A 27,086-nucleotide genomic window follows, 5' to 3' on the forward strand; every position below is an offset into this window, starting at 1 on the left:
GATTTGATAAAAGTAATGTTCTAGGCAAGCTTATTTTTACATTTCATATGTACTTTCTGTATCATGAAATAAATATGCTGTATGTGGCATGCAGTTTGCCCTGAGTGATACATAAATAAATGCTTTGACAGCAGTTATCAAAAATTATGCAGTTTGTTCCAAAAGTTGAATGGAATTGCACAGATATACTAAATGCACTTTCTTGAGTAAATTTCTCGACTACTGGAAGCTGTGCAGCTGTTTCAGTTACCTTTTGGTATAACATATGTTTATATATGTCATCCACAATTTCAAGTGATGGAAGCGATTATTCCCCATCTTAGTTTCCTCTTGGGGGAAGGGGATGTACAAGCACTAGCTAGCACTGGGAAGAGCTGCTAATCTAAATTATAGCAAAAGAAACATAATTGTGACTTTCAACATGATCTGAGTAAGTGAATCAGCAAAGGAACTGAAAAAAGTTGATAACCAATGAGGTTAGAGACTTTATTTGGGGAAGGATATCAAAACAGGCCCTATAGCAAAGTAAATCCCTTTAACTAGAATATAGAATAACAACACTGAAATGGTGCGCATCTAAAAAGTGAATAAAGAGATGCCAAGGGTGAGTGAGTCAGAAGCACATGAGTAGAAGCGGTTGAACTCCAGAGACCAGATCAAGCAATGCTGCTTAATACCATCACATGATCCACCCCGAGGCTCAGTATTTAATTAAAATGAAGAGTGGAGCACAGCAAAAACCAGAAGAACACTGTTGTTCTTAGCGGATGAAGCCAGAGGAGTTACAAGTTAAACCTTGATTGCCTAGGTCTGTGAGAATTCAGCATGGAATGTCTCTACTGTTTCCTGGGATTTCTGCTTCTGGCTGCAAGATTGCCACTGGATGCTGCCAAACGTGAGTAACTCTCCGTTTCTGTCTTTAACCCATTCTCTGGCTATTGGCTGAAGTGACGGGTTTGTCTGAGTCTGCAGCTGGCCTTTAGGAAGCGTTTATGCTCACTTGTTTCCTCTGGAAATGGTCGGGGATGTTGAGAGCACGGCAAAATGCATTCAGTTCCATTCTTTGCTCCAGGGTCTTGGGAAGTGAAAGACGCATGGCCCCTCTGTTGTGGAGGTTTCTTCTATCAAAATTGCTACCTGCTCTCTTAGAGGCACTGGGAGGGTGGGGGTGCGAAGGGCACAGTCTCTCGCTTGAGATCACAGCCACACTACCCACTAAAGTTTGTCTGATTTCCATCCACTGGGATAGGGCCACAGAGGAACTGAAGCCCAAGTCTGGAAACAAGCTTTCTAATAATTCCAATCCAGAAGCTGTTCCCAGTTCTGCCGAGGGAATTCCCTGGCAGGCCAGTGGTTAGGACTCCACACTTTCACTGCCAAAGGCCTGGGTTCAGTCCCTGGTCAGGGAACTAAGATCCCACAAGCTGCTCAGCCAGGAAAAAAAAAAAAAAAGAAAGAAAGAAAATCCTGCTGATTTTTCACAGACCTGCAGGAGTTTGCTGCCACTGTAGTGAGGTTACTGAGAAAGCTGAAGCCCTGGGTCTCTTTTCTAGTTAGAGGCTGGGGACTTCTTAACAAAGGTGATGCCCAGACCAATTAGGAGCTGGTTTAAAAAGAGGAGTTTGTGACCGGAATGGAAGCCAGAGTTGTGAACCAACAAGCTCACAGGCGGCCCACTTGTCCAGTCCAGGGGATGTGTGGCCCAGCAGCCCCTGTCCTCCAGGCAGAGGTAGTGCGGAGTGGGGGAAGGGAGTGAGTTAGATATCACCCAGAAGGTCCACTCTGCTTCACTTTAGTAGGGTAACAACCTTCGCAGGGTGAAAGTCCTGATTTTGCCAGATAACTCCATGAGGGGGCACCAGCCGGGGGAGGGGGCAGGGGGAGGTAGGTGCTGAGAAGGGGTCCAGCATGTGTTCAGTTCTGTTTGGTTTAGTCGCTCAATCATGTCCAACTCTTTCGACCCCGTGAACTGCAGCACACCAGGCTTCCCTATCCATCACCAACTCCCAGAGCCTGCTCAAACTCATGTCTATTGAGTTGGTGATGCTATCCAACTATCTTATCCTCTGTCATCCCTTTCTCCCACCTTCAATCTTTCCCAGCATCAGGGTCTTTTCCAATGAGTCAGTTTTTTGCATTAGGTGGCCAAAGTATTGGAGTTTCAGCTTCAGCATCAGTCCTTCCCATGAATATTCAGGACTGATTTCCTTTAGGATGGACTGGTTGGATCTCCTTGCAGTCCAAGGGACTCTCAAGAGTCTTCTCCAACACCACAGTTCAAAAGCATCAATTCTTCGGTGCTCAGCTTTCTTTATAGTTCAACTCTCACATCCATACATGACTACGGGAAAAACCATAACTTTAACTAGATGGACTTTTGCTGGCAAAGTAATGTCTCTGCTTTTGGATATGCTGTCTAGGTTGGTTATAACTTTTCTTCCAAGGAGTAAGCATCTTTCATGGCTGCAGTCACCATCTGCAGTGATTTTGGAGCCCCCTAAAATAAAGTCTGACACTGTCTCCACTGTTTCCCCATCTATTTCCCATGAAGTGATGGGACCGGATGCCCTGATCTTCGTTTTCTGAATGCTGAGTGTTAAGCATCACTCTCCTCTTCCACTTTCATCAAGAGGCTCTCTAGTTCCTCTTCGCTCTCTGCCATAAGGGTGGCTACACCGTGTACAGTGCTATGCTAGCTGCTCCACTTGCACTGGTCGGGGAGGGCAGATGGTCCTGCCTCTATTCCGCGGGTGAGGAAACAGAAGCCCAGGTCTGGCTTTTCACCTGCTGGGCCCAGATCTAACATGGGAGGCTTCTGGACACAGGTGCACACATTGCTCTTGCTTCTCCCTGCGAGAGAGAAAAGCCCTGCAACGAAGTGCAATCCCGGCGGCTGCTGGGTGGAGAAGGAAGAGAGGGGGCCACTGCTGGCTCCCGAGCAGGCCTGCCGGTTCCCCAGGAGGCGGTGGGACTGACGGGGGAGCTGAGGGAGGGGCGGGCGGTTCCAGGAGCCCTCAGTGGTGGTGGGGTCTTGGATAGCGGATAGAGGGAGAGGGGGAGAGCATCAGGGGGCCAGGGTTCTGCCGCCAGCGCTGAGGCCGGAAGCTGGCTGATCTCCCAACCCCAATTCACCCTCCGGCCCCCTAACTACCAAGCCGAAGGTCTGTAGTGAGCGCCCGGGAAAGGGCCTGCGACTTCAACCAGGGGACCCAGACGCAAGCGCTGTGGCGGCGTGGGCCGGGGTTTGGCACTTGTCCGGCCGCTGAGCCGCGTGGGGCCTCGCAACATCCCAGAGGGGCTGTGCAGTCCCCTGTCCCAGGGGAGGGGGCGGGCCAGAGACAGTAAGGATGCACAGCGGGCTAGAGGAAGAAGGCTTTCGTGCAGACCAGACCGCAGTCCTTCCTGCCAGCCCTGGGTCTGGACCAGGAAAAGTGACTTAGCTCCTCTGACCTTTCCTTTCTTTGTTTGCGAAACTGTGTAATGGGATTCTTGTGAGATCAGCTACTTGAAATCATCCTTTTTTATTTATGTGTGTGAAGACTTGTATCTTTTTTCTCCCTTACTATAATTCCTTGTGCATGGACCTGTTGTCCTTATTTACCTCTTGGCTTCTCTGTTGCCTTGGGACATGGTAGTGATCAACAAGCATTTAATAACTGATCAGTTCCCAGAGAAGAAGGCTAACGTGCTTGGAGGAGGAATTGTCTTACCTCCATGTCCGCTCAGGACAGACTCCCCCAGAGCCCGCAGTTGGGGAATGGAGCGACAGAATTTACAGGTCAGCACGCCTTGCTCAGCTCAGCAGGCAGATCAGCCTGAGGTTGGGTGGCAGTTTGACAGCCTATTAGCATTGCAACGAAACCTGCTGTGCTCCGTTTCACCTCGCTTTAAGACGATGTAGCCTGGCCACAAAAAGTAAGGATGGGTAGAATTTCGTGGTATATCAGACACCAAGGTATTCCTTTCCATTTTCCAATCATAGCCCTGGTAAAAGGAGGAAGGAGAAGGTACTGACAAAGTATTAATAGCTCACAAGCGGCGCAGCTGCCGTGTGACAGGGCAGGGCCTCCGAAGGGGAGAGGGAACAGCCACATGGTGCTGGGTGTGTCCCCCACATCTTTCCCCGCCCCACTATCTTTTCAAATCTCACCATTGGGCTTTTGTTGTGCTTTTGTTCTATTATTTAATTCTGTTTTTAAATTTTGAGGCCATTTTAGATTCACAGGCACTTTTAAGAATAATACACGAGATCCCCATGTATATACCCTTTACCTGGTTTCTCCCCAGGGTAACATCTTGCACAGCCATAGTACAATGTCGCAACCAGGGTACTGACATAGACATAGTCCAAACACCAAACAGTCCCATCACCACAGATACAAACCCACTTCCCTTTCTCACTCCACCCCACCTGCCAGCCCCTGGCAACCACTAATCCATTCTCCAATTTTATAATTTGGTCATTTCAAGAATGTTAGAGAAATGGAAACTTATAGTATGTAATGTGGGAGAATTGGTTCTTTTTACTCAGCATAATTTACTGAAGTTGTTGCAGATATCAATAGTTTTTCTTTATCACTGAGTAGTACACCATACTATGTCATGTACCACAGTTTATCCATTTGCCCCACTGAAAGATTTTTTGGTTGTTCCAACTTGGGCTATTATGAATAAAGCTGCTATGAACATTAATTTACAGGTTTTTATGTGAACATAAGTTTCCATTTTTTCTGGGACAGATGCCCAAGGGTACAACTGCTTGGTTGCATAGTAATTGTACGTTTAGTTTTGCAAGGAAACTGCCAAGCTGTTTTCCAGAATGGCTATACCATTTCTACCAGCAGTGTGTGAGTGATTCCGTTTCCCTGCGTCTGATGTCACTTTTAATTTTAGTCTTTTTGATAGCTATACAGTGACATCTCATTGTGGTTTTAATGTGCATTTACTCACTGGTAAATGATATTGAACATCTTTTCATGTGTTTACTTGCCATCTGTGCATTCTCATCTGTGAAATGTCTGTTCAGATCTTTTACCCTATTATTTGGGGGTTAAAAAAAATTTTTTTTTTTTTTGCCAAGTTATGTGACATGTAGGCTCTTGGTTCCTCCCAACCAGAGATCAAACCCATACCCCCTGCAGTGGAAGCATGGAGTCTTAACCACTTGACCATCAAAGAAGTCCAATTATTTGCCTTTTTTAAACATTGTGAATTGTGAAAATCCTTTATATGTTCCAGATAGTATTCCTTTGTTGGAAATGTGGCTTGCAAGTATTTTCTCCCTGTCTGTAATTTACCTCATTATCCTCTTCACATGATGTTGCAGAGCAGAATTTTTTAATTTTAATGAGATCTGGTTTATCAATTTCTCTATTATAGATTAAGATTTTGGTACTAAGTCTAAAAATTCTTCCTTACTTAGAGCCTGAAGATTCCTCCTAGGCTTTTTGCTTCTTTACAGCACTGTGTGTTGAAAAGCTCTCTTTCCTCCATTGGATTATTTTTGCAAAAGTCAACAGGGCATGTCTATGTGAATCTATCTTTGAGTTCTGCAGTCTGTTCTGTGGACCTCTATGTTCATTCCTTGTCACTCTCCTTTTAAGTGTGTATCTCTCCTTGGCTTTTGACATTTAAAATCAGGAGAAATCTGTGTTTGGATTATGCTTCTCACTCAGAATCTGAGAAATAGGAAGGCCTTGGAAGCATGGGAAAAAACTGATCCTGGGAATCAAAAGTTACAAATCTTCATTTCCACTTGACTAAAGATGTCTGTGAATGAATCATGTCACATAAATGAAGGAATTTGAACTAACTAATCTTAGCTCTTTCAATGTCGAACATTCTATCATTCTGTGACTCAAAATTCAACTGAATTTACAGTTATGAACATTTATTAATAAACATAGATCCCCTTTGTTCCTCACGTTGTTCCTTTTTAGAGACAGATACTGCCTTACAGTATCACAGGACATTTGGTTTTTTGTCTGATTTGAAGGCCCAGAGAAGAAACCCTGAAATCCCACAGCGTGTTTCATTGTAGCAGTTTCTGTGGCTCCCAGATCAATGTTCTTTCAGTGTTCATCTGCCTCCATTAAGAAGGGAATTACTTGCTGCTCCCTCCTCCTGCCAGCAAGAAGGAAGAGAAGACAGAGGCTAGTGGCATCCTTCCAGTATGGTTTCTCTGAATACCTGCTAAATGAGAGATAAGTAGATAAAATAATTTTTTTTCAAATATTGTTATAGGTTTTCATGATGTGCTGAGCAATGAAAGACCTTCTGGTTATATGAGGGGGCACAACCAATTAAATGGATGGTCATCAGATGAAAATGACTGGAATGAAAAACTCTATCCAGTGTGGAAGAGGGGAGACTCGAGGTGGAAAAGCTCTTGGAAAGGTAAATCAAAAGACTTAAACAACTGTAATTTCTTCTTCTTTTCTTTTTTTTAGTTTCAAGTGTATAATAGTGATTCAGTTTTTTAAGTCGGAGTATCGTTGGTTTACAGTGTGTTAATTTCTGCTGTATAACAGTGATTCAGATATATATGTATATATATATTTATACACGGTCTTTTTTAAAAATATTCTTTTCCATTATGGTTAATCTCAAAATATTGAATATAGTTCCCCGTGCTATACAGTGGGACCTTGGTATGTATCCATTCTATGTGTGCTAGTTTGCTTCTGCTGACCTCGAACTCCCCCACTTCTCCTCCCTCTTGGTGACCACAGATTAGTTCTCGATGTCTGTGAGTCTGTTTCCATTTCACAGATAGGTTCATTTGCGTCATGTGTGATACTCCACAAATAAGTGATACCATATGATATTTGTGTTTCTCTGTCTGACTTACTTCACTTAGTATGATAGTCTCTAGTTCCATCCATATGGTTGCAAACGGCATTATTCCGTTCCTTTTTATGGCTGAGTAGTATTCCATTGTGTATATGCATCACATCTTCTTTATCCATTTCTCTGTCAATGGGCATTTAGGTTGTCTCCATGTTTTGGCTATTGTGAATAGTGCTGCTATGAACATAGAGATACATGTATCTTTTTGAATTATAATTTTTTTCTTGCTATTTGCCCAGGAGTGGGATTATTGGGTCCTGTGATAATTCTATTTTTAGTTTTTTTTATGAACTTCCATACAGTGTTCCACAGTGGCTGCACCAATTTACATTCCTACTAACTGTGCAAGAGGATTTTTCTCCACATCCTCTCAAACATTTATTATTTGTAGGCTTTTTGAACATGGACATTCCGACTGGTGTAATGTGGCACCTCATTGTAGTTTTTATTTGCATTTCTCTAAACATCTTTTCATGTGTCTATTGGCCATCTGTATGTCTTCTTTGGAGAAATGTCTACTTAGGTTTTCAGCCCATTTTCCAATTTGGTTGTTTGTTTTTTGTTGTTGAGTTATATGAACTATTTATATATTTTGGAAATTAATCTTCTGTTGGTCAAATCATTTGCAAATATTTTCTCCTATTCTGTTGACTGTTTTTTCATTTTATTTATGGTTTCCTTTGCTGTGTAAAAGCTTGTAAGTTTGATTAGGTCCCATTTGCCAAACAACTGTACTTTCTCATTTCAGTTCATGTTGTAGATTGTGAACTCTATTCACGGAAGCAACCATGAATGTTAGTACACTAGTTATCAAGTGGGAGGCACCTGGGTTTGGCAATCTTCCCTTTATTGTCACAGTATCACTTTCTAAACTCCTCACTCTCCTCCACATACAGAGTTTAATCTCCTTAGAAATTTACATTTGGTACCTCTTGGAAGATTTTGGAAAGCAAGCAGGTTTAATGTGGGAATGGTCATCTTCAAAAGTTCTGAGATTCCAGAGCACTTTGACCGTCTCAAAAGCGTGATTTGTCAGAAAGTTATTATCTTTCCATTCATATCGAAAATGAATGACTCCTTCAGTCATTCACTTTGAAATTAAAAATTACAAACCTTTAATACTTGTTTCCTCAATCAAATTAAACAGATTTTTAATTATTTAAGTAATTGTTCTCTCCGTGGTCAGAGAGTTCTTCAGCTGGTCTGACTTTCCAAGTTCATCTTCTGGAGTGTTGTACTCTGACAGCAAAAGCTGGGAATCCTGCAAATAATTTATTGTAAAGAGGCAGAAGGATCCTCTGGTCCTTATTTGTAGATTTAGCTTTCCTTTTTTTATTTATCAGTGAAAAGGAAAAGAGATGTTTGATCACTGAGCTCCTTGTTTCTATGTCCTAGGAGGCCGTGTGCAGGCGGTTCTGACCAGTGATTCCCCAGCACTGGTGGGCTCAACCATAACATTTGCAGTGAACCTGGTATTCCCCAGATGCCAAAAGGAAGATGCCAGTGGCAACATAGTTTATGAGAAGAACTGCAGAAATGGTAAGGAATGTTATTCACATCACAGGGATTGAATTCTGGCTTCTCAAAGAATAGCTTGATAGCTCTTTGTTGATCAGATCAGTTTCTGTTCACAGAAAAAACGTGGCTAGCACAAATGATAAAATGCGTATATTTTGGTTTTGCTTTGCTCTTAGTTAAAGCAGAGAAGCTCTTTGTCCTAGTTAAAGAGCACAAATGATTACAGACACAAGGGGAATTACAAGGGGAATTATCTTGTTTTAGAACTCAACAGCCTTAAAAACTCAAGTAAGTACTAAAATTCTTCAATCAGAAAGAACACTAGTAAGGGCAGTGATGATCTGATTTTATTACTTAGAACTTCTATTAAACTGCCAGTGGTTTATTTCTTATTAATTCATCTTCCGATGAGGAAAACAATAAATTCTGTATAGAGAGAGTTTGATAATTTAAAAGTACTGTATTTAGTAGCCTGTAACTTTTTTTTTTTTGCTTTTTCCCCCCCTAAGCAAGTTGATTCTTACTAATGTTTCAAATGACAATGCAGTTCTCTTTTACATGAGAGTCCACATAAAAAAAACTTTTACATGGGAAGTTTTGTAAAGTATCTCTTACCGTTAGAAGAAATGAGAGCTCTTGAAAGAAATGACGATTCCAGGTGTAGGACAGGACACTAGCAGGTGAGCCAGGGACATCTTGTTGTGCCAGTAAACAGGAAGTAATGGGGATATGTCCCAGGGACACAGAGGCAGCTTGAGGGGCCCCTACTGGCCATGTGTGGGACAATTTAAAAAAAAAAATAGTGGTATAGTAGACAGATAAATAAAAGGCTCTTCATAAATGTCAGTGAACATAAAAAAAAGAGGATGAAAAGATTGTTCCAGATGAAAGTATATTGATCATGACTTGTTTAAAGTGGAAAATGTCATACATACAGAAAAGTAGGGAGCAAGTAGATCGAAATTCAGCAAGTTTAATGTTTTTTTTTTTTCTGTTTGCTTCCATCTATCTGTATTTCTATTTATACATCTTTTTTTCTGAATCGTTTGAAGAAGTGAAATAGCCATGTGTAGGATGTGACCCTTGATTGGACTGGTAGGGGTGGTAATGGTATGCTTATGAAGGAGAATGTCTTTATTCTTAGAAGTGTGCTGAAGTCTTTAGGAGAAGAAAGTCATGATGTCAAATGAGTTAGGGGGAAAAAGCTGTAGATAGAGAGAGTGAATCAAAATAAAAAGATACAGCATCCCTCAGTTTGGTTTGAATATGCTAGTTATTTGGAGCCCCAATATGAAGATAAACATATTAAATGAAATCTCTGAGCTTTTCTGAAAAATTGGTTTATATAAAACTCATTGAAATACAACATGTAGGCAGAAAAAGACCCAAGTCATAAAGGTACCATTAGATGAATTCTGAATATGAGGATGTTCATTGTCTAACCATATCTCAGATAGTTATGAAAAAATATGAACATTTATTTAATTCAGTGGTGAACCCTGAGCATTCTGAGTCCAGGTGACAGTCATGGCATGCCGCTTTCTCTGTTTAGACACTGGTGCATCTCCTGACCCGTATGTTTACAACTGGACAGCGTGGACAGAGGACGGCGACTGGGGAAACGACACGAGTGAAGGCCACCACAACGTGTTCCCTGATGGGAAGCCTTTCCCTCGCCCCTGGAAAAAGAACTTCGTCTACGTGTTCCACACACTTGGTTGGGCTACTGCAATCCCCCCTAGTTTCTTCTTTACCTTTCCTTGAAATTTAAATTTTTTTTTCTTTTCTCATTCTATTATTGAGAATTACAACACCTGGAGTTTAACAATTACTCTTTTAACTTTCCTTCAGTGAGGGATAAAAAAAAATCTTGGTTAGCCTTGCTGTTTCTCTAGGATATCAAATAGTTAAAAGGAGAAAAAGACAGGTTTGGCTTTCTTTAAAACAAAAACAAAAACTACTCAATTTGTTTCTGTCTAAAACAGTAATATGAAAAATGATATTTGAATGGCATATGGATGGTCATTTGTTGATTTATTCCTTAATTTCTTATGTTTTAAAAAGAATTTTAAAGAATTAGACTTGTACTCTTAGTAGAAATTTTGGAAAATGCAGAAAAGCGCAAATGAAAAATCAGTCAGCATAATTCATACCAGAGATTATCATTGTTAACACGATGATGCTTTCGCTACTAGTATTTCTTTCTTTTTTCTAGTATTTAAGATCATATACACACTTTGGTCAAAATTATGAGCATTGACTAAAATTCTTATGCAACTTGTAGGATCTTAGTTCCCCAACAAGGGATCAAACCCAGGTTCTGACAGTAAAAGTGTTGTGTCCTAATCACTCAGGAGACCACCAGGGAATTCTCTATAATTCTTTATATACATTATTTTAATGACTGTATAATATTCTATCGTATAAAAGTAAAATAATCCAAATACTCTTCTTCTTTGACATAGCCTATCTTCTTTTTTTTTTTTAACCACAAGTGGAATCCATCTTGCTTTATTATTAGTGATTATTTTTTTAGGAGGACTAAATTTAGGTTGTTATTAACAAAGTTGCTAAATTCTTAGTTAAAAATCTTAGGTTCCCTCTGGTTCTGAGCAGTTCAAATCTGCTAGCCATCACACAAACTCCAAATTTCAGAATGTTTTGTCAGTCTTAATGAATTTCAGAGAGCTTTTCTTTCTTCAATTATTTACAAATCAAAGCAACAGATTAATAATACACTCCAGCTGAACAAAGTACAAAATACATAACAAATGCTATGCTCATTGATTTAAAGCACATTTTTTAGGGCCTTGTGGCCCTGAGACTATGGCCCTGACAGGTAACTCTCCAGGTGGCATTTCTTTGACCTGAAATGACATTTATCATGTGCATGGAGTCACATGAGCTCACTAACACTTCAGAGTCTGTTTAGCCTAGTTACCATCCGTTAACTTGATAGTTAAGATGTCTTTATTTAATCAGCCTTTAGTCCAGAAATTGCTGTTTTCATAACAAGATTGTTTTGAATTTCCTTTTTATGCTGAAGTCTCAGAGTTAATGGATATTTTCTCTCAGCTAAGCGCTGCCACTGTGGTCTACCTCTGGGTGGCAGAACTAGCATTTCCTCACATATCACTAATTCCGAGAGACATGTCTTCCCCCTATAATCTCTAACAGAACTGCCTCTGCATTTCAAGGTAAAGGGGGATCCTGAACCTTTACTGACACCTGTTTTGTTTTTTTTTGTGGGGGGGCATACCTCACGGCATGTGGGATCTTAGTTCTCCGACCAGGGATCAAACCCATGCCCCCTACAGCAGAAGCACAGTCTTAACCCTTGGACTGCCTAGGGAAGCACCCTCTTTCCTGACACCTTTGATCATGTGATGAACATGGTCTTTAAACATCCCCATCTTACAAGTTTCCATCTTCTAATACCTTTTGTTCCAATGACACATCTATGACAGGCGCCTCAAAAAGATTAGAAAAATCTTTGAGCCCTAAAGGAGAGAAAATTACTGTCACTAGCTAGTCAGTGGTGGTCAGATTTAGGTTACAGTTGGAGAAAGAGAAAAGACGCAGGGGCCCTGGAAATGTCAACGAAACTACTTCATTCCTTTTCATGCCCACCATGCCTGTTTCTTTTTCATCACTGCATTTTCATATACAAATAGTATTAGAAGGTGGAGGAATCTAGTTCCCTAAAATAAAAAAAGTTGCTTAGCAATAATATCTGAACTAGTAATATTATTACAAAAATAAGGTAGATTTTTGGATATATTTCTTAACTCCCTTGGACACTTCACTGTTACATTAAATGTATTTTCTGTGGGAAGCACATGTATTTCAAGTGCCAGGTCACTTACTTATAGTATTTGTCAACTTAACATCATTATCTCACTTAAACAGCTCTTTTCATTTTAGTCAACTATATACAACTACATTTATTTATTTGTGGGTTTTATATAAAAATAAGCACTGTCTTTCTTTCTGAAGGAACCAAGACTGCATCCCCACCCTGCTGTCCCTTTCTGAAAACAATCTGTAAATGGTAGTTGTTAGTCTTTAAGGAACATCAACTTTCTATAATGATCATATGATGTAGCCAATAACTAAACATTTCTATCTTCTCAAAGGTCAATATTTCCAGAAGTTGGGACGGTGTTCAGTGACAGTTTCCATCAACACAGCCAATGTGAGTCTTGGCCCTCAAATCATGGAAGTAACTGTCTATAGAAGACACCGATGGGCATATGTTCCCATCGCAAAAGTGAAAGATGTGTATGTAGTAACAGGTGAGTGATATGAGCTCTGAATTAACCGAGGACGAGGCGCTGAGTTCTGGTGATGTTAGTGGGTTTGAAAAAGAATATTTGAAAGCCAAATATTCTGGGTTAAGTTACACTTCATCTGGACTCCTTCTCAACCTCATATATTTAATAAAATATTCCATCTGTGTTTTCTAAAGTAAACTGAGAAAACTCTAGAAAACTTGCATTAGAAAAGGGGAAACGATGCTGAATTATCCCTAATTTTAATTTCCAAACTAAAGGCACTATTGAAGTCACCCACTTAAAATCAAGCAATCATGCCCTCTTTGTTTCTTCTTTCTGGATGTACATTTTAGATCAGATTCCTGTATTTGTAACTATGTCCCAGAAGAACAATCGAAATTCATCTGATGAAACCTTCCTCAGGGACCTCCCCATTACGTTCAGTGTCCTGATTCACGATCCCAGTCACTTCCTCAATGAGTCTGCCATTTACTACAAGTGGAACTTCGGGGATAATACTGGTCTGTTTGTTTCCAACAATCACACTTTGAATCACACCTATGTGCTCAATGGAACCTTCAGCCTCAACCTCACTGTGCAAGCTGAAGTGCCTGGACCTTGTCCTTTGCCTTCACCCAGACCTCCAAAAACCACCCCTTCTTTGGGTAAGTGTTTTCCAGGTTAATTTTTGTTGGCAGGGCTCCTTAACAGCTAGCAAAAAATTGATGTGGTTTGTATAATTAGATCCTTAGTTAAAGAGATTATGTAAAGACTCTGCAGTGATTCCATTTTCTGCCTGTTGATTTCCTTTAGTTACTTATCACGGTGTTTAGTTGTTAGAATACGGAAGAAAGGAGAATATGTTGAAAGTCACTTGGTGGCTCATATACAGCTCTTCGACCTTCCTAATTCTCACAGTTCCTTGTTATGTATGCAGGTGCTTTCCCCTTCCAGTCCTTCACATTTCTGGTTGCCTCCCAGTTTTTCTAGTTAAGGGGAGACACATTATCCCCTCATAAACATTCAGGCCATGCCATTGTCCTTTCTCCCCTTCCACATTCCCTCCCCTACTTCCATTCTCCTCCCCACCCTGCCCACATCCACTCCATGTCCTGTGAAAACTCAACCATGCTTAGAAGTAGTTTACAAAGGGCTCAAAAAAGAATAAACCTTGAGAATATTTCTTGGCTGGCAGACTGGAGAGATTCCAGACGCTAAAATTATTCTAGATATAAGGCATAGTTAATTAAATCCCAACTTATAATAATACACGGGGACATTCAAGAAGTTCTTGAGCATTTACTTTGAGAAGCATCAGCTTTCATCTAATTCCACACCCTACCCCAGGCCATCACCATCCTTCCCCATCAGCGGTGAATACGTCCTCCACCCAGGCATCCCAGGGATGGCAGTAGACTGACATCCTCTCACTGGACACAAGAGGGTGCCATCGCCAAGTACACACAGAACACTCCATGGTGATGTCCAGACTTGTTGCAGTTGGCTTTTTTTTTTAACCCAAACCTGTTAGATATAAATAATAAACTGCTATTAATAAATAAGTGTGTTGTTAAGAAAAACTTATTAAGTCAAGCATAGCTAATGCCAGACACTGTAAGTTGTTACTGATTTTGCTCGTTTTTTGAAATACTTTTAATTATTAAATGAATGCATGTTCCTTAGTAAAAATTCAAATTCAGAAATTTCAAATAAAAGTGAAAGCTCCTCATTCTCTCCTCCCAAGAGTTAAACCCTGTTAAGAGTTGGTTTGTTTTTTTTTTTAATAAATTTATTTATTTCATTTTTGGCTGTGCTGGGTCTTCGCTGCTGTGCAAGGGCTCTCTCTTGCTGTGTGTTCAGGCTCCTCGTTGCGGTGCCTCTTGTTGCAGAGCACGGGCCTTAGGGTGCAGGCTTCAGTATTTGTGGTGTACAGGTTTAGTGGCTGCACAGGATGTGGGATCTTCCCAGACCAGGGATTGAACCCGGGTCTCCTGCATTGGCAGGCGGATTCTTAACCATTGGGTCACTAAGGAAGCCCTGTTTCTTTCCAGATCTTTTCTGTGCCATTACAAACATATTCCTTAAATACAAATAGGATTTGTGGTTTTAATTTTTAGGTAGATGGGTTCACACAATATATATTGCTTTACAATTTGCCTCTTTTCATTTAACAAATATCACAGACATCTTTCCATTATCAGTACATGTAAGTGTAATTCACATTATTCAATGACTTATTTAACCATTCTCTTACTGATGGACACTTCAGTTCATTCTAATTCGTATTATAAATATAACTGCCTTGAACAACTCTAAACATATAGCTTTGTTTTGGTATTTCTGGAGAAGAGTCAGTTTATTTATCTACAAGAATTGATGGTCTTCCTACAAATGAGGACACCAAGGGTAAAATTCAAAATAAATTACAGATGCTTGCTTTGTCTGTCTAGAAATTCCAGAATGGTAAAGGTCTTAATGTTAGGTCATTTAATGTTAGTCTATTTTGAATTGCATTTTTATAAAGCAAGATTATTTTTCTTAGAACATATTTATGTCATAACATATGCAAAAGATATTTTAAGTTAATGAAAGAGTATTTTAAATGTGTAATTATTTTCTATAGGTTAAACAATAAGACAGAAGGTAGCAACCTTATGAATTCATTACATTATATAGTGAAAGAAAGCTGCTTGACTTCATCTAAAGGTGTTAGATCAACCATAATCAATCCCAAATGCCGTAAAACAACTGTGAGACTTGGAGGGACAGAAATATGTAATGGGACCCAAGGTGATGATAGGAGTCAGCCCATGACTTGAGAAAGTGGTTAGAGTGCTTGTCCTCTGGGGGAGAGAGCATTTTTAGCTACACAGACCATATTAATAGACTGGGGTTGTTGAGCAATGGATTAGTATTTGACCAAAAATTGTGTTGTCTCTGCTTTGGTAAGGGGCTTCCAAATAAGTACAGCTATTACATAGAAACCAAATGCAACCACAGGAGTGAGACACAAGCAAAGTCGAAGTGATGATTCAGGGGGATAATTACATTATAGGATAGCCAGGTATGCACTAGCTTTAAGCCACAGAATTCTCTTCCCTTAGCTAACAGTGCCACTGATCATTTTTCAGACTTTTGTGCACAGATCTAAAAAGAAAAACCTTTCCAAGACTGATGCTAATCAGTGTTATAATATATATATGATATATGTATTTATGCATGGCCTCCCTGATGGCTCAGTAATAAAGAAACTGCCCGCCAATGCAGGAGACTTAAGAAATGTGGGTTCAGTCCCTGGGCCAGGAAGGTTCGGTCATGGCAACCCACTCCAGTATTCTTGCCTGGAGAATCCATGGACAGAGGAGCCTGATGGGCTACAGTCCATGGGGTCACAGAGTCCATCACAACTGAAGTGACTTTGTATGTGTGTGTGTGTATAATATGTATATATATGTCATGTTGTATATGTAGATGTTATATATATATCATATATATATATCATCTATGTATGTGTGTATGTGTGTGTGTTTATATATATATAATCTCCTTGCAGTCCAGGGGACTCTCAAGAGTCCCATCACAATTCAAAAGCATCCATTCTTTGGCACTCAGCCTTCTTTATGGTCCAAACTATAAAGGAGTTTTCTAGGGAAGAGGCAGCCATCCCTAATACCCCTCACAAACATATCTTTTGTTTTGGAGCTCATCCGTTAAATCTCAGAATACAATGAATGAGATTACCCTGCAACTTCCAAACGACCACCTTGAGACTCAGGGAATATAGCCAGCTCTGCCACAGCCTGCCCTGCTGATAAACCGCACCTACATCTGAATCTGACATGGTGTCAGAACCTTTCTGGGTTTTACCCAAACAGCGTTTCCCAAAGTGTCTGCCAGAGAGCACTCATTTCCAGAGTTGCTCTGAGAGCTGCTCTGCAAAGTTCCCTCTGAGCATAGGAGCATCACAGGCATACTTGTTCCCCACTAGAGGCTCTGAGGCCCTGGAGAAATCTCCCAGTTGGCTCCATCCTTACATACTCCTGTGTTAAAGCTGCAGCTCTTATGAAGCTTTGATTTCCCCCAAACTGTGTCCATTTTCATGTCTTTGGAAACATAAGAGACATAATGTTGTATTTTCAATATTATATTTTCTTTCCAGTCTTTTTATCTTGCTAATGGAACACCAACACCTCATTTAGAGCCTTTTAAATTGTAACTAATAGAGCATTAAATTCTTTGCTCTAATCACATTCAAAGGGCTATTTTTCAAAAGTATCTTATAGTCCCTTCTTTCCTTCCTCACATCTCTGCCCATCACAGTAACTGTAAGACTTCAAGAATAGAAACCTAGGATTCATGAGACATCCAAATGGGGAAAGAATTGCCCCTTTCCATGTTGTTCGCTTCTTAACATTTAAAATTATGTGTCATATATGCTATAACACATGTATATCTAAATAAGTACATATATAAGAGCATATTGGGACAAGGAAATGAATATTTATTAACTACTTCCTATGTGACAGACATGAAAAGCAAGTTTTATATGTCTTATCTATTTAAGTTTAATAGTTTAACCCTGGTAGGTCAATAAATATTGTTCCTGTTTTACAGGTGGGCAAATTGAGGCAAGGAGAAGTTAAATGATATGCCCATGGTCTCAAAGAGCTGAAAGCAAGGGGCCTAGAATTTGAGCCCAGAATATGTTCTTCCAAAATTACAATATAATTTTATCTATTGTGGCCTGCTTTATCTCATGATTATTATGTTACACATTTTAAAATGGCTTCCACCTTTCATTTGCTATTTATATTTGAACAAAACATGGGACTGTGTTTGCTTACATAATTTAACAATTTTATAATACAGCTCTCAGATCTCATGAATTGTTATGCATTTAGTTCAAATTTCTGAAGCAATTTAATAGTATAGAATTCTTGATGTTTTTCTAAAGAGCAAGTAAACAGACGTTTAGATCTTCAGTTATTTCATGGACATCTTTTGCATTCTCAGCAACTAATCTGAAAATCTTTCTATTTAAACCCTCTAGTAACTGCTGGTGACAATACCCTGGAGCTGAGGGAGATTCCTGATGAAAGCTGCCATATTACCAGATATGGCTACTTTAAAGCCACCATCACAATTGTAGGTAAGACCATGGGGGAAAGATGTTAGAATCCACCTTGGGCAACCCACTCCCTTCCCTGACTCCAGGGAGGGGTGGGGTTGGGAAGCGAGGGCGCCCACTCAAGGTGCTACCACACATGCACAAAAAAGACTCCACAGCTTCTAGATTTCCACCTGCCTTTCTAGCCTTCCTTAGACGTCCCTCTAAGGGGTGAAACGAGGTCCTCAGTGGAAACGAACTCTCAGTGAGGCCCACTTGGCGAGGAGCCTCCGGGGGCCTGGACCTACTCACCCTGTGCTGCTCAGAAATCTGAACGAATGTGGCCTGAAGGAAGGCCAGCTGCAAGTTCCCACAACTCCTGCTTTCCTCTTCTGGGTGATTTCACAAAGTCAGACCTCCTGTGTGTAAGAAAGGGGGATGAACAGAACAGCCACGCAGGGCTGTGCGCGAGGGGCACTGCTCACAGGTGTTGGGTGGGGCTACAACTCAAGCTGTATGCCCTGGGGCTGAGCCCCTCAGCATGAGAAACAGTGGATGGGCCTCCCTTCCTCCAGGGTCATCTGCCTCCTGACGTATTCACAGGCTCCAGGAATAAAGGTCAAGCTTGGACTGAGGAACAGTTCAGTTTGACTTTGAAAACACTGCCTGGACATGTATCCAAACTCTGGGATAGCTTCCCAAGTCTGGCATGGTGAAAGGCTGTGTTCATTTTGTTCGGCCTTCTGATTTGTTAAGAAGTGGTTTGGTTTGCAGTGTGTATTTTGATGTGTTTTTCTATGGGGCATTGTTCCTTTAGAGGGCATTCTAGAGGTTAACATCATCCAAGTGACAGACGTCCTGATGCCTGGGCCACAGCCTGACGACTCCCTGGTGGATTTCGTTGTGACCTGCCAAGGGAGGTGAGTACAGTCTCCGAGGAAGGAAGGGGCCAAGTGAGAACCCCAGGCTGAACAATGGCCTTCACACACCTCCCACTTGTTAGGTTGATTTGGATTCTGTGTGCCCAGTTGCTCACTCAGTTCTGACTCTTTGCGACCCCATGGACTATAATTTGTCAGTCTCCTCTGTCTGTGGGACAAGAATACTGGAGTGGGTTGCCAGTTCCTCCTCCAGGAGATCTTGCCAACCCAGGGATCAAACCCAAGTCTCTTAGATCCCCTGCATTGGCAGGCAGGCTCTTTACCACTAGTGCCATCTGGGAAGCCCCAGATTTGGATTCTAGTTGCTCACTAAGCCAGAACGAGGAAGGGCCCTCCCAAGTGCTCTCAAATGTGCACTTGCTTTGCTAGAGTTGAGCGAGGCTCATCACATTTAACTGCTGAATAATTACGGATTGGACACTTACTGTGTCCTTAACATTTTACTTCTGTTTTCACGTCAAATCCTCACACAATCATACGAGTCTTCTCATTTTACAGATTGGGCCATCAGATACACAACGATTATAGTACCTGTCCAGATGGTGGGTACCCGGCAGAGCAAGGTTTGCAGGGCTCAGAATCTCTGAAGTTCCCTGAGGCTTCTCTGGAGTCTGGGGAGCCAGTGTGAAAGGGCTGTGTCCTTGTGCTGATGAATAGCAATGCCTGATTACCCTGTCAATCTTTAAAACTTATAAAACTCTTTCTACTGTATTACATAAGTTGACTTCCTGTGGTTTTGTTACAACTATAAACAATAGGGACTTCCCTGGTGGCTCAATGGTAAAGAATCTGCCTGCAGTGCAGGAGACGTGGATTTGATCCCTGGATTAGAAAGATTCCCCTGGAGGAGGAAGTGACAACCCACTCAGTATTCTTGCCTGGGAAATCCCTTGGACAGAAAAGCCTGGCGGGCTACAGTCCATGGGCTCACAAAGAGTCAGTTGTGACTGAGCATGCACATATATAGATGATAGACTAAATAAAAAGTAATTAATATATAAATACTATATCAATTAACCCATTAACTATTTAAATAATTTAAATATAATAAATGAATCAAGGAATTAAAATGTATGCGTATATGATATATATGGGTTTCCCTCATAGCTCAGTCGGTAAAGAGGTTAAGAATCTCCCTGCAATGCAGGAGACCTGGGTTCAATCCCTGGGTCAGGAAGATCCCCTGGAGAAGGAAATGGCAACCCACTCCAGTATTCTTGCCTGGAGAATCCCATGGACAGAGGAGCCTGGCAGGTCGCAAGAGCTGGACATGACTTAACGACTATATGTATGTATCTATGTGATGTATAGATTAGAGAATGAGCTGGTATAGAAGGGAGGCCACACTTGATCCAAAGGGAGAGTTCCAGGGAATTCTCTGGTGGTCTAGTAGTTAGGACCCTGTTTCCACTGCAAGAGGCATGGGCTCATCCCTGGTCAGTGAACTAAGATCTGGCAAGCTGAGTGGTGTAGTGCAAAATAAGAAAGGAATAGCTCTGAAGCTCTCTGAGTGGGGGAGAAAATGGGAGGACAGAAGGAGAGAACATCCTGACTGGAGAGGCAAAGGTGCTGCCAGAGGCCAGGGGTGAAGAGAGCATGAACTCATCTAAGTCCCTGAGCCTGTATCAGCCTAGCTTCAGGGCCTGGTCTCTCCATTCAGGAAGTCTACTCAGACGTGAAACAGAGGCTAAGACAGTAATGCGTGGGAGCTGAATGGTTACAGGGACAGCTGTCAAATATCCTTTATGCAAATCCCAGCTCCACCTCTAACTGCTTTTGTGACCGGAGGCCAGCGAGCTCTCCTCCCAGAACTGGTTTGCACCTGCTGCATTAGGCTACCATCACTTGCCTCGTCAGGTTGTCGAGAGGAAGAGACAAGGCCGTGTCACTTCTCTGAAACGTGGAGCCTTGCACACAGCAGGTGCTGCGCGAACAGCCCTGGCTGCTGCTGCTCCTGTAGCCAGATGTCTGCACAGGCCCCACAGGGCCAACTGGCATTTAGTGCCACCTCAGCCTAACACCTAAGCCACCTGCATCTTTGAGTCTCTAGGGAGCCAAAGAGGAGAGGTGAGTTCCCAGCAGGCCCTTGCCTTGGGGGAAATAATTTCCTCCTCCTTCAGTCCTAGGGCCTCACCTTCCTGAGCATATAGGGGAAACTGGCTCACACACATCCAGGCTTGTTTAAATTGTATGTGACAACTTCACATCATATAGTTTGAGTAAGACTAAGGTGGGATTCAGTTTCACAGAAGTGTAATTATGTTTTCCTATTAAGCTGAGGTCATACTCCCCTCTCTCTCCCTCTGGATGTCGTTCACACCCCCCAGCATCCCTACAGAGGTCTGCACCGTCATCTCTGACCCCAGCTGCCAGATCACCCAGAACCCAGTCTGCGACCCTGTGCCCCTGGAGCTGGGAGACGCGTGCTTGCTGACGGTGAGGAGAGCCTTCAGTGGGTCTGGGACATACTGTATGAACCTCACCCTGGGTGATGATGCAAGTCTGGCCCTCACAAGCACCCTTGTCTCTATCACCAGCAGAGGTAAGTTTTGTTTTATGGTTGTACGAACATTTCATGTTGCAGATAAAGCATGGGTCTGATACTAAAGCTATTCAACACTTCACTCTCAATGTTTAGCTTTATTTCAGTGTAAAATTCATTGAACTGTCATTAATGTGGATTTGAGAAATGATATCACAATACAATAGCAAATCTACTTGGGGAAGGGATGAGAGAGAGAGAACGTATGAAATAATGGCCAAAGGAAAGCCTTGAAAATGTTTTGTTCGTTTACTTATGGCTGTGCTGGGTCTTCGTTGCTGAGCGGGCTTTTCTCTAGTTGCGGTGAGCGGGGGCTGCTCTCTAGTTGCGGTGTGAAGGCTACTCACTGCAATGACTTCATTCTGTGGAGTGCAGGCTCCAGGCACTCGGGCTTCAGTAGTTGTGGAGCATGGGCTTAGTTGCTCTGCATCATGTGGAACCTTCCCAGGCCAGGGGTCAAACCCGTGTCCCCTAAATTGGCAGGAGGATTCTCAACCACCAGGACCACAAGGAAAGTCCAAGAAAAGCCTTTTGATGAAAAAAATCAGCTATGATCATGGACAAATAATAATAGGATGTGGTCACTGAATGCTTAGATAGGTTTGTATTTCAAAGGGAAAGTGTAAAGCTGAACATCAAAAAAATAACAATGTTCTCCAATTAAACTATAACAAAAGGGAGATGTGAAGCCAAGAGGAGAAACGAGAAACCAGGTGGACTCTTGGCTCCCTTCTAAGTTACCATGGACCCTTCTTTTCTTTCCCAGAGTCTACCAAGCATTACAGTGAGATGGAAACAAACCAGATTACCCAAGTCCTTAAATGTTCAGCAGACAGACTACTCCTTGTCCCCTTAACCTCAAAGGGGTAAAGTGTTGACAAAGTGGATGAAGGAATTTCACTGAGAAATTCCCGTTCACTGGTGGCTGTTTATTTTCCCTAGCCCCTAGGGACTTTACCTGGTGACCCTAACTGAATTTCACATGTAACTGGCTATGTTGTAAAATAATCCTTTACTTCGTAAAAGAAGTGCTTCATGGTGGAACGGAAGGGACAGGTAAAACTGTGCGCACATTACAGCATGTGTTTTGCTCTTAAATGGTTTATGTATGTTTTTGGCTCAGCTGAGCCTTAGTTGTGGCACACGGAGCTTTAATCTCTGTGGCAGTATGTGGGACTTTTAGCTGCGGCATGCCGTTCTTCACCTGCGGCATGTGGGATCTAGTTCCCTGACCAGGGATCAAACCCAGGCCCCGGCATTGAGCACATGGAGTCTTAGCTACTGGACCACTCGAGGAGTTCCCACTTTGCTCCTTAATTTGAGTATTGTCGAATGACTAACTCACAAATAATTCTTTTGGTCTTGGAGTCTATCTTATAAAGTGAAATGTACTTAAATATATATTTACTCATTAACAGTATAAAAGGCAGCTTTAACCTCATTGAAAGAAAAGCAAAAGTAATAATGCATATAATTATTTGCTTGAGCGTTTATTGTTGGTAAGAGCCAAGGTGTACATTAAAAAAAAAAAAAAGAATGCAAACATATCCTGCTTCCTTGAAGGCAGGATACGTGGGGCTTGGGGTGCAGGACTGGGGAGCAGGTCAAAAAGAGGTAGCCAGAGCCTCTGTATCCTACTGAATGTGGATCTCCTAGGCCGTCACTTTCAGGAGCTGCTGGGGTCATTCTTGTGCTGCCGCAGCTGCTTTTAAAACTGCCTTTTAGAGTCCTAACCTAGTCCATGAAGCTTCCTCAGTTCTGGCAAATCACCATTCTCTTACCTGGATTAGATGCTTGGATATTTGCTTTCCTTTAATACTTATTGTAGTTAGCGATAACTTTAGGTGTGACCTGAACTGGTTTTTTTTGTTTTTTGTTTTTGGCTGCACCGGGTCTTAGTTGTGGCACGCAGGACCTTTTGTTGTGGCAAGTGGGATCTAGTTCCCTGACCAGGGATCGAATTGGGGTCCCCTGCTTTGGGAGCACGAAGTCTTAGACACTGTACCAGCAGAGAAGTCCCTGAGCCGTTCTGTGTATTTATTTATGGTTGCGCTGGGTCCTAGTTACCGCGTGCACGCGCTTTCTCTAGTTGAGGCACGTGGCGGATAGTCTTTGCTGTGGTACTCAGGCTTCTCACTGTAGTGGCCTCTTTTGTTGCAGGGCACAGGCTCTAGAGCGTGGGCTCAGTACTTGTGGGGCATGGGCTTGGTTGTTCTGTGGCATGTGGGATCTTCCTGGACCAAAGATCGAACCCGTGTCCCCTGCATTGGCAGGTGGATTCTTAACCACTAGACCACCAAGAAAGTCCTCCTGAGCCATTTTTAAAATCAAAAAAAAAGGAAGGAAAGAGAGCTTTTAATTCAATGGAGATTGTAGACTGATGACTTGGGTTTCAGAGTCAGAATTTCAAAAGTTGATCATTGTTTGAAGCCAAGCCCATAGACTTTTAGCTGAAATGACTTAATCATTGATTCACCGAATGTTCATGAATCACCCGGGATATTTTCAACAAATATTCATCGGGTATCCACTCCATGCCCAGCACAGCTCCAGGCACCGCACAGACAGTTCTAGATAGAGTGGGAACAAGGTAAGGAAGATCCCCGCCTTAGTGAGCAGCAACAGGGAATAAACAAATAAAATGATATTGTGAAGTCAATGAAACAGGCATGGAGAGTGACAAGCATGGAAGAGAGGACACAGAGGCGGACTCTCTAGATTGGGAGGTCAGGAATGTGCCGCCAACTTGGTGGCACCTGTTTGGCAAAGGGCCTCCTTTGAACTGAGACCTGCATTTCAGGAATGAACAGCCCATCTAGATCTTTATGCGCCGCTGATAGGGTTTGGCTTTATTCTGTGTGCAAGGGGAACTGCTGGCAGGGCTGAAGCGTGATCTGATTAGTACTTTTAGATGGTCATTCGGACGGCTGAGTGACGCGAGGGTTATTGGAAGGTAACAGTGCAAGTGAGCAGATGATGAAGATGTCCTCACAAGGGAGAGGGCTGGTGGCTGGAACTGTGATGGTGGCGGAGAAGACAGAGGGAAAAGAGACCAACTTTGCTTGTACTTTGGTGGCAGAGACAAGACTAGTTGATTTGCTGGGTTCTGGGAGAACAAAGAAGACATAATCCAAAGAAGTAATTGTGATACAGTGTGGTGGAGGCAAAGGAAGGGTGACAAGGAGAGACACAGCAAAGGCAGGCATGACCCAGTGCCCTCATGCATGTCTGGAAGGTGTTGCAAAGGGTTAGATGCTGGTGAGAGCTGGGGGATGGGCATTCCCAGCAGAGGGCATGGAAATCTGAAAGAGCGTGGGGACGATGGATCTTTATCCCAGCTGGAAGGTAGGCAGTGGAAGATGAGGCCAGAGAAGTGGGCAGAAAGTTCATGAAGCCCTTTGCTGCATGGGCGTGGCTGGGTTAACTCAGACCAGAGCAGGTGTCTTCAGGACATGACATCTTCTAAGCCCTTAACACAGTGTTCCAGACATGCTAACTCATTCTCTAAATGGAAGATAAGCTTCCCTGAAGACTATGTATTATGTAAAGGGAAAGATTACTGAAAGCTCAGAGGAGCCGTCTATCTTCTGTTTGCTCCCTTCCTCATTGATTTAATTACATTACAAGCAGCATGTCCTCTAGGTGGAAACTGTCACTAATATGACCCTGCTTCTGTTTTAAGACCCAGCTTCCCTTTTAAGAATGGCAAATGGTATCCTGGTCTCCCTTGGCTGCTTGGCCATACTCGTCACTGTGATCGCCTTTCTGATGTACAAGTAAGTTGCTGGTTCTAACACTTTAAATCACTAGAGTATATTGTCAAAAATAAATGGCATATTTCTGCACAAGTGGGCTGTTTTCCCTTTTCTGCTTTGAAACATTTTGTGTGTGGGAAGAAAATCTTCTACTGAATGATGAATAGCAAACTAGCCTATTAATTTTGCTGTGGTTTTTTTTAATCCCTGAAAATGCTACCAAATGTCAATAACTTTACCAAATTGTCAGTTTAATGCTTAACATATAATCTCAAGCTATAGTAAGCAGGCACATTTCTTGCATAAAGAAGAGAAAATGTATTCTCATAAGACAACACTGTCTTAAAAGCCATAAGTTAAATGGAATGAACGATTCTGCACTTGACTTGTGAAAGATTTGTAGAAAGCAACCTTTTCCAGCTGGAGATCTTTTTTTAATCTGTCCAACACATTGCTTTCAGAAAACACAAGAAATACAAACCAATAGAAAACAGCCCTGGGATCGTGATCAGAGGCAAAGGCCTGAATGTTTTCCTCAGTCATGCAAAGACCCTGTTCTTCCCCGGAAACCAGGAAAAAGATCCACTGCTCAAGAACCAACCAGGAATTCTTTGAATCTTCAGCCTTACTTCTGACCAACAGCTCATCCTCAGCACCATTTATGTCAGCTTGCTGGAGTGGATGATGATAACTTTCTAAAAAGATTAATGTAAAATATAGATTGTGTGAGGGAGTTCCAATTTTTTTAAATTTGTATAGGTTAAATGACATTTTAGGGACATGGCTGAGGTTGCATGTAGTTTAATTCTTTTCCATGTTATATAGCTGATAAAGCCAATTAATAGAGCTTCCTTTCATGATGATTTATGTTTCACTTGCAATGTCTTAGGTAATCAGTAGGATAGATACACTGTATTCAGAGTAGCAGGAGAAGGTACTATTCATTAGAGTCTGACCTAAGTTAACTGGAAAGAGAGGCTGGACATGTTCTAGCTTTCCATATAACCGTATACATAAAACCAGTGAATTCCTATTCTGAAGGTCATGATCCAAGCTCCCTGAATCCTGTGTCAATGAACATGCATGAGCTCCCAACAGAACACTAACAGGTCAGCTTTTAGTAAGCTGTGCATGCTTGCTATACTGAAAAAAAAAAAAGACTAGGCTAATAAATGTGTGAATATTATCATGACTGCCTGCCCAGTCCAAATGTGTAAAGGATCAGTACTCGTTCATTCATTTTTCCTGTGGACATTTATGTGGCACTTTCTGTATACCAGGCGTGTTGCCAGGCACATGGCCCCATACTCGTGTTGACAATCTTGTGAACACACCTGAATTTCTGTAGACTCTGGCACTCATAGTTGAAATGATGTGTTATGATTTCCCAAAGGAGGAAGTCTTTCTGGTTTCCCTACCCATTTCTCTATTCAAATGAGAAACGTGATCAGTAAGGATTTTACTTTCATTTGTAACTGAAACTACCCTGTGTCAGTCATGACATTCTTTTTTCTTTCCTGAAAAATAAAGTATGAGAAGAGACCAGATCTTGGAATTGTTTTTCTAATTTTTGTTTGCCTTTCAATTTTCCTGTATACTTTTAACACATAAAAAGTTGTTTAACTTTGTCCCACGGAATGCTGATAATTTCTGAGTATTTTATGTTTTTAAGTATATGATACAATAATATGAAATTTTGATGAATTATGTATATATATAATTACACCAGTCTAAAAGAAGATTTTCTACAAGCAGTTGTTCTGAGTCTTTGTTTGAATAGTCAGTATTATAATAAAACTAAATGTGAGAGGATAGTTCTAGGTCATAGATCAGCAATCATTTTCTGTAAAGGGCCAAGTAGTAACTATTTTAGGCTTCATGGGCCATATGGTGTCTGTTGCAACTACTCAACTCCAATGCTGTAGCAGAAATGCCATCATATACATAAATGAAAGGGCATGGCTTTGTTCCAGCCTGAGCATATTGACAAAAGCAGGTGGCGGGCCAGATTTGGCTTATGGGCCATAGTTTGTGGACCTATATTCTAGGCTAAAAGAATATACAGACACAATAACCAAAAGCAGTTTAGTAACCTAGATT

The 27,086-nt window shown here is 41.7% G+C and overlaps 1 protein-coding gene across 1 annotated transcript; it reads left to right on the forward strand.

Moving 5' to 3' along the window:
• The first annotated feature begins 329 nt into the window (after positions 1-329).
• GPNMB (glycoprotein nmb) lies at positions 330-26,533 on the forward strand. The gene is made up of 11 exons (XM_069587662.1): positions 330-895; positions 6,244-6,396; positions 8,245-8,388; positions 9,920-10,084; positions 12,504-12,662; positions 12,995-13,306; positions 17,692-17,790; positions 18,566-18,668; positions 21,017-21,231; positions 24,914-25,007; positions 25,448-26,533. The coding sequence occupies exons 1-11, from the start codon at positions 826-828 to the stop codon at positions 25,599-25,601; spliced, it is 1,668 nt and encodes a 555-aa protein (XP_069443763.1). The 5' UTR covers positions 330-825; the 3' UTR covers positions 25,602-26,533.
• Positions 26,534-27,086: the final 553 nt, after the last annotated feature.

The sequence above is a fragment of the Ovis canadensis genome, chromosome 4 (assembly GCF_042477335.2).
Source record: "Ovis canadensis isolate MfBH-ARS-UI-01 breed Bighorn chromosome 4, ARS-UI_OviCan_v2, whole genome shotgun sequence".
Classification (NCBI taxonomy): Eukaryota; Metazoa; Chordata; class Mammalia; order Artiodactyla; family Bovidae; genus Ovis; species Ovis canadensis.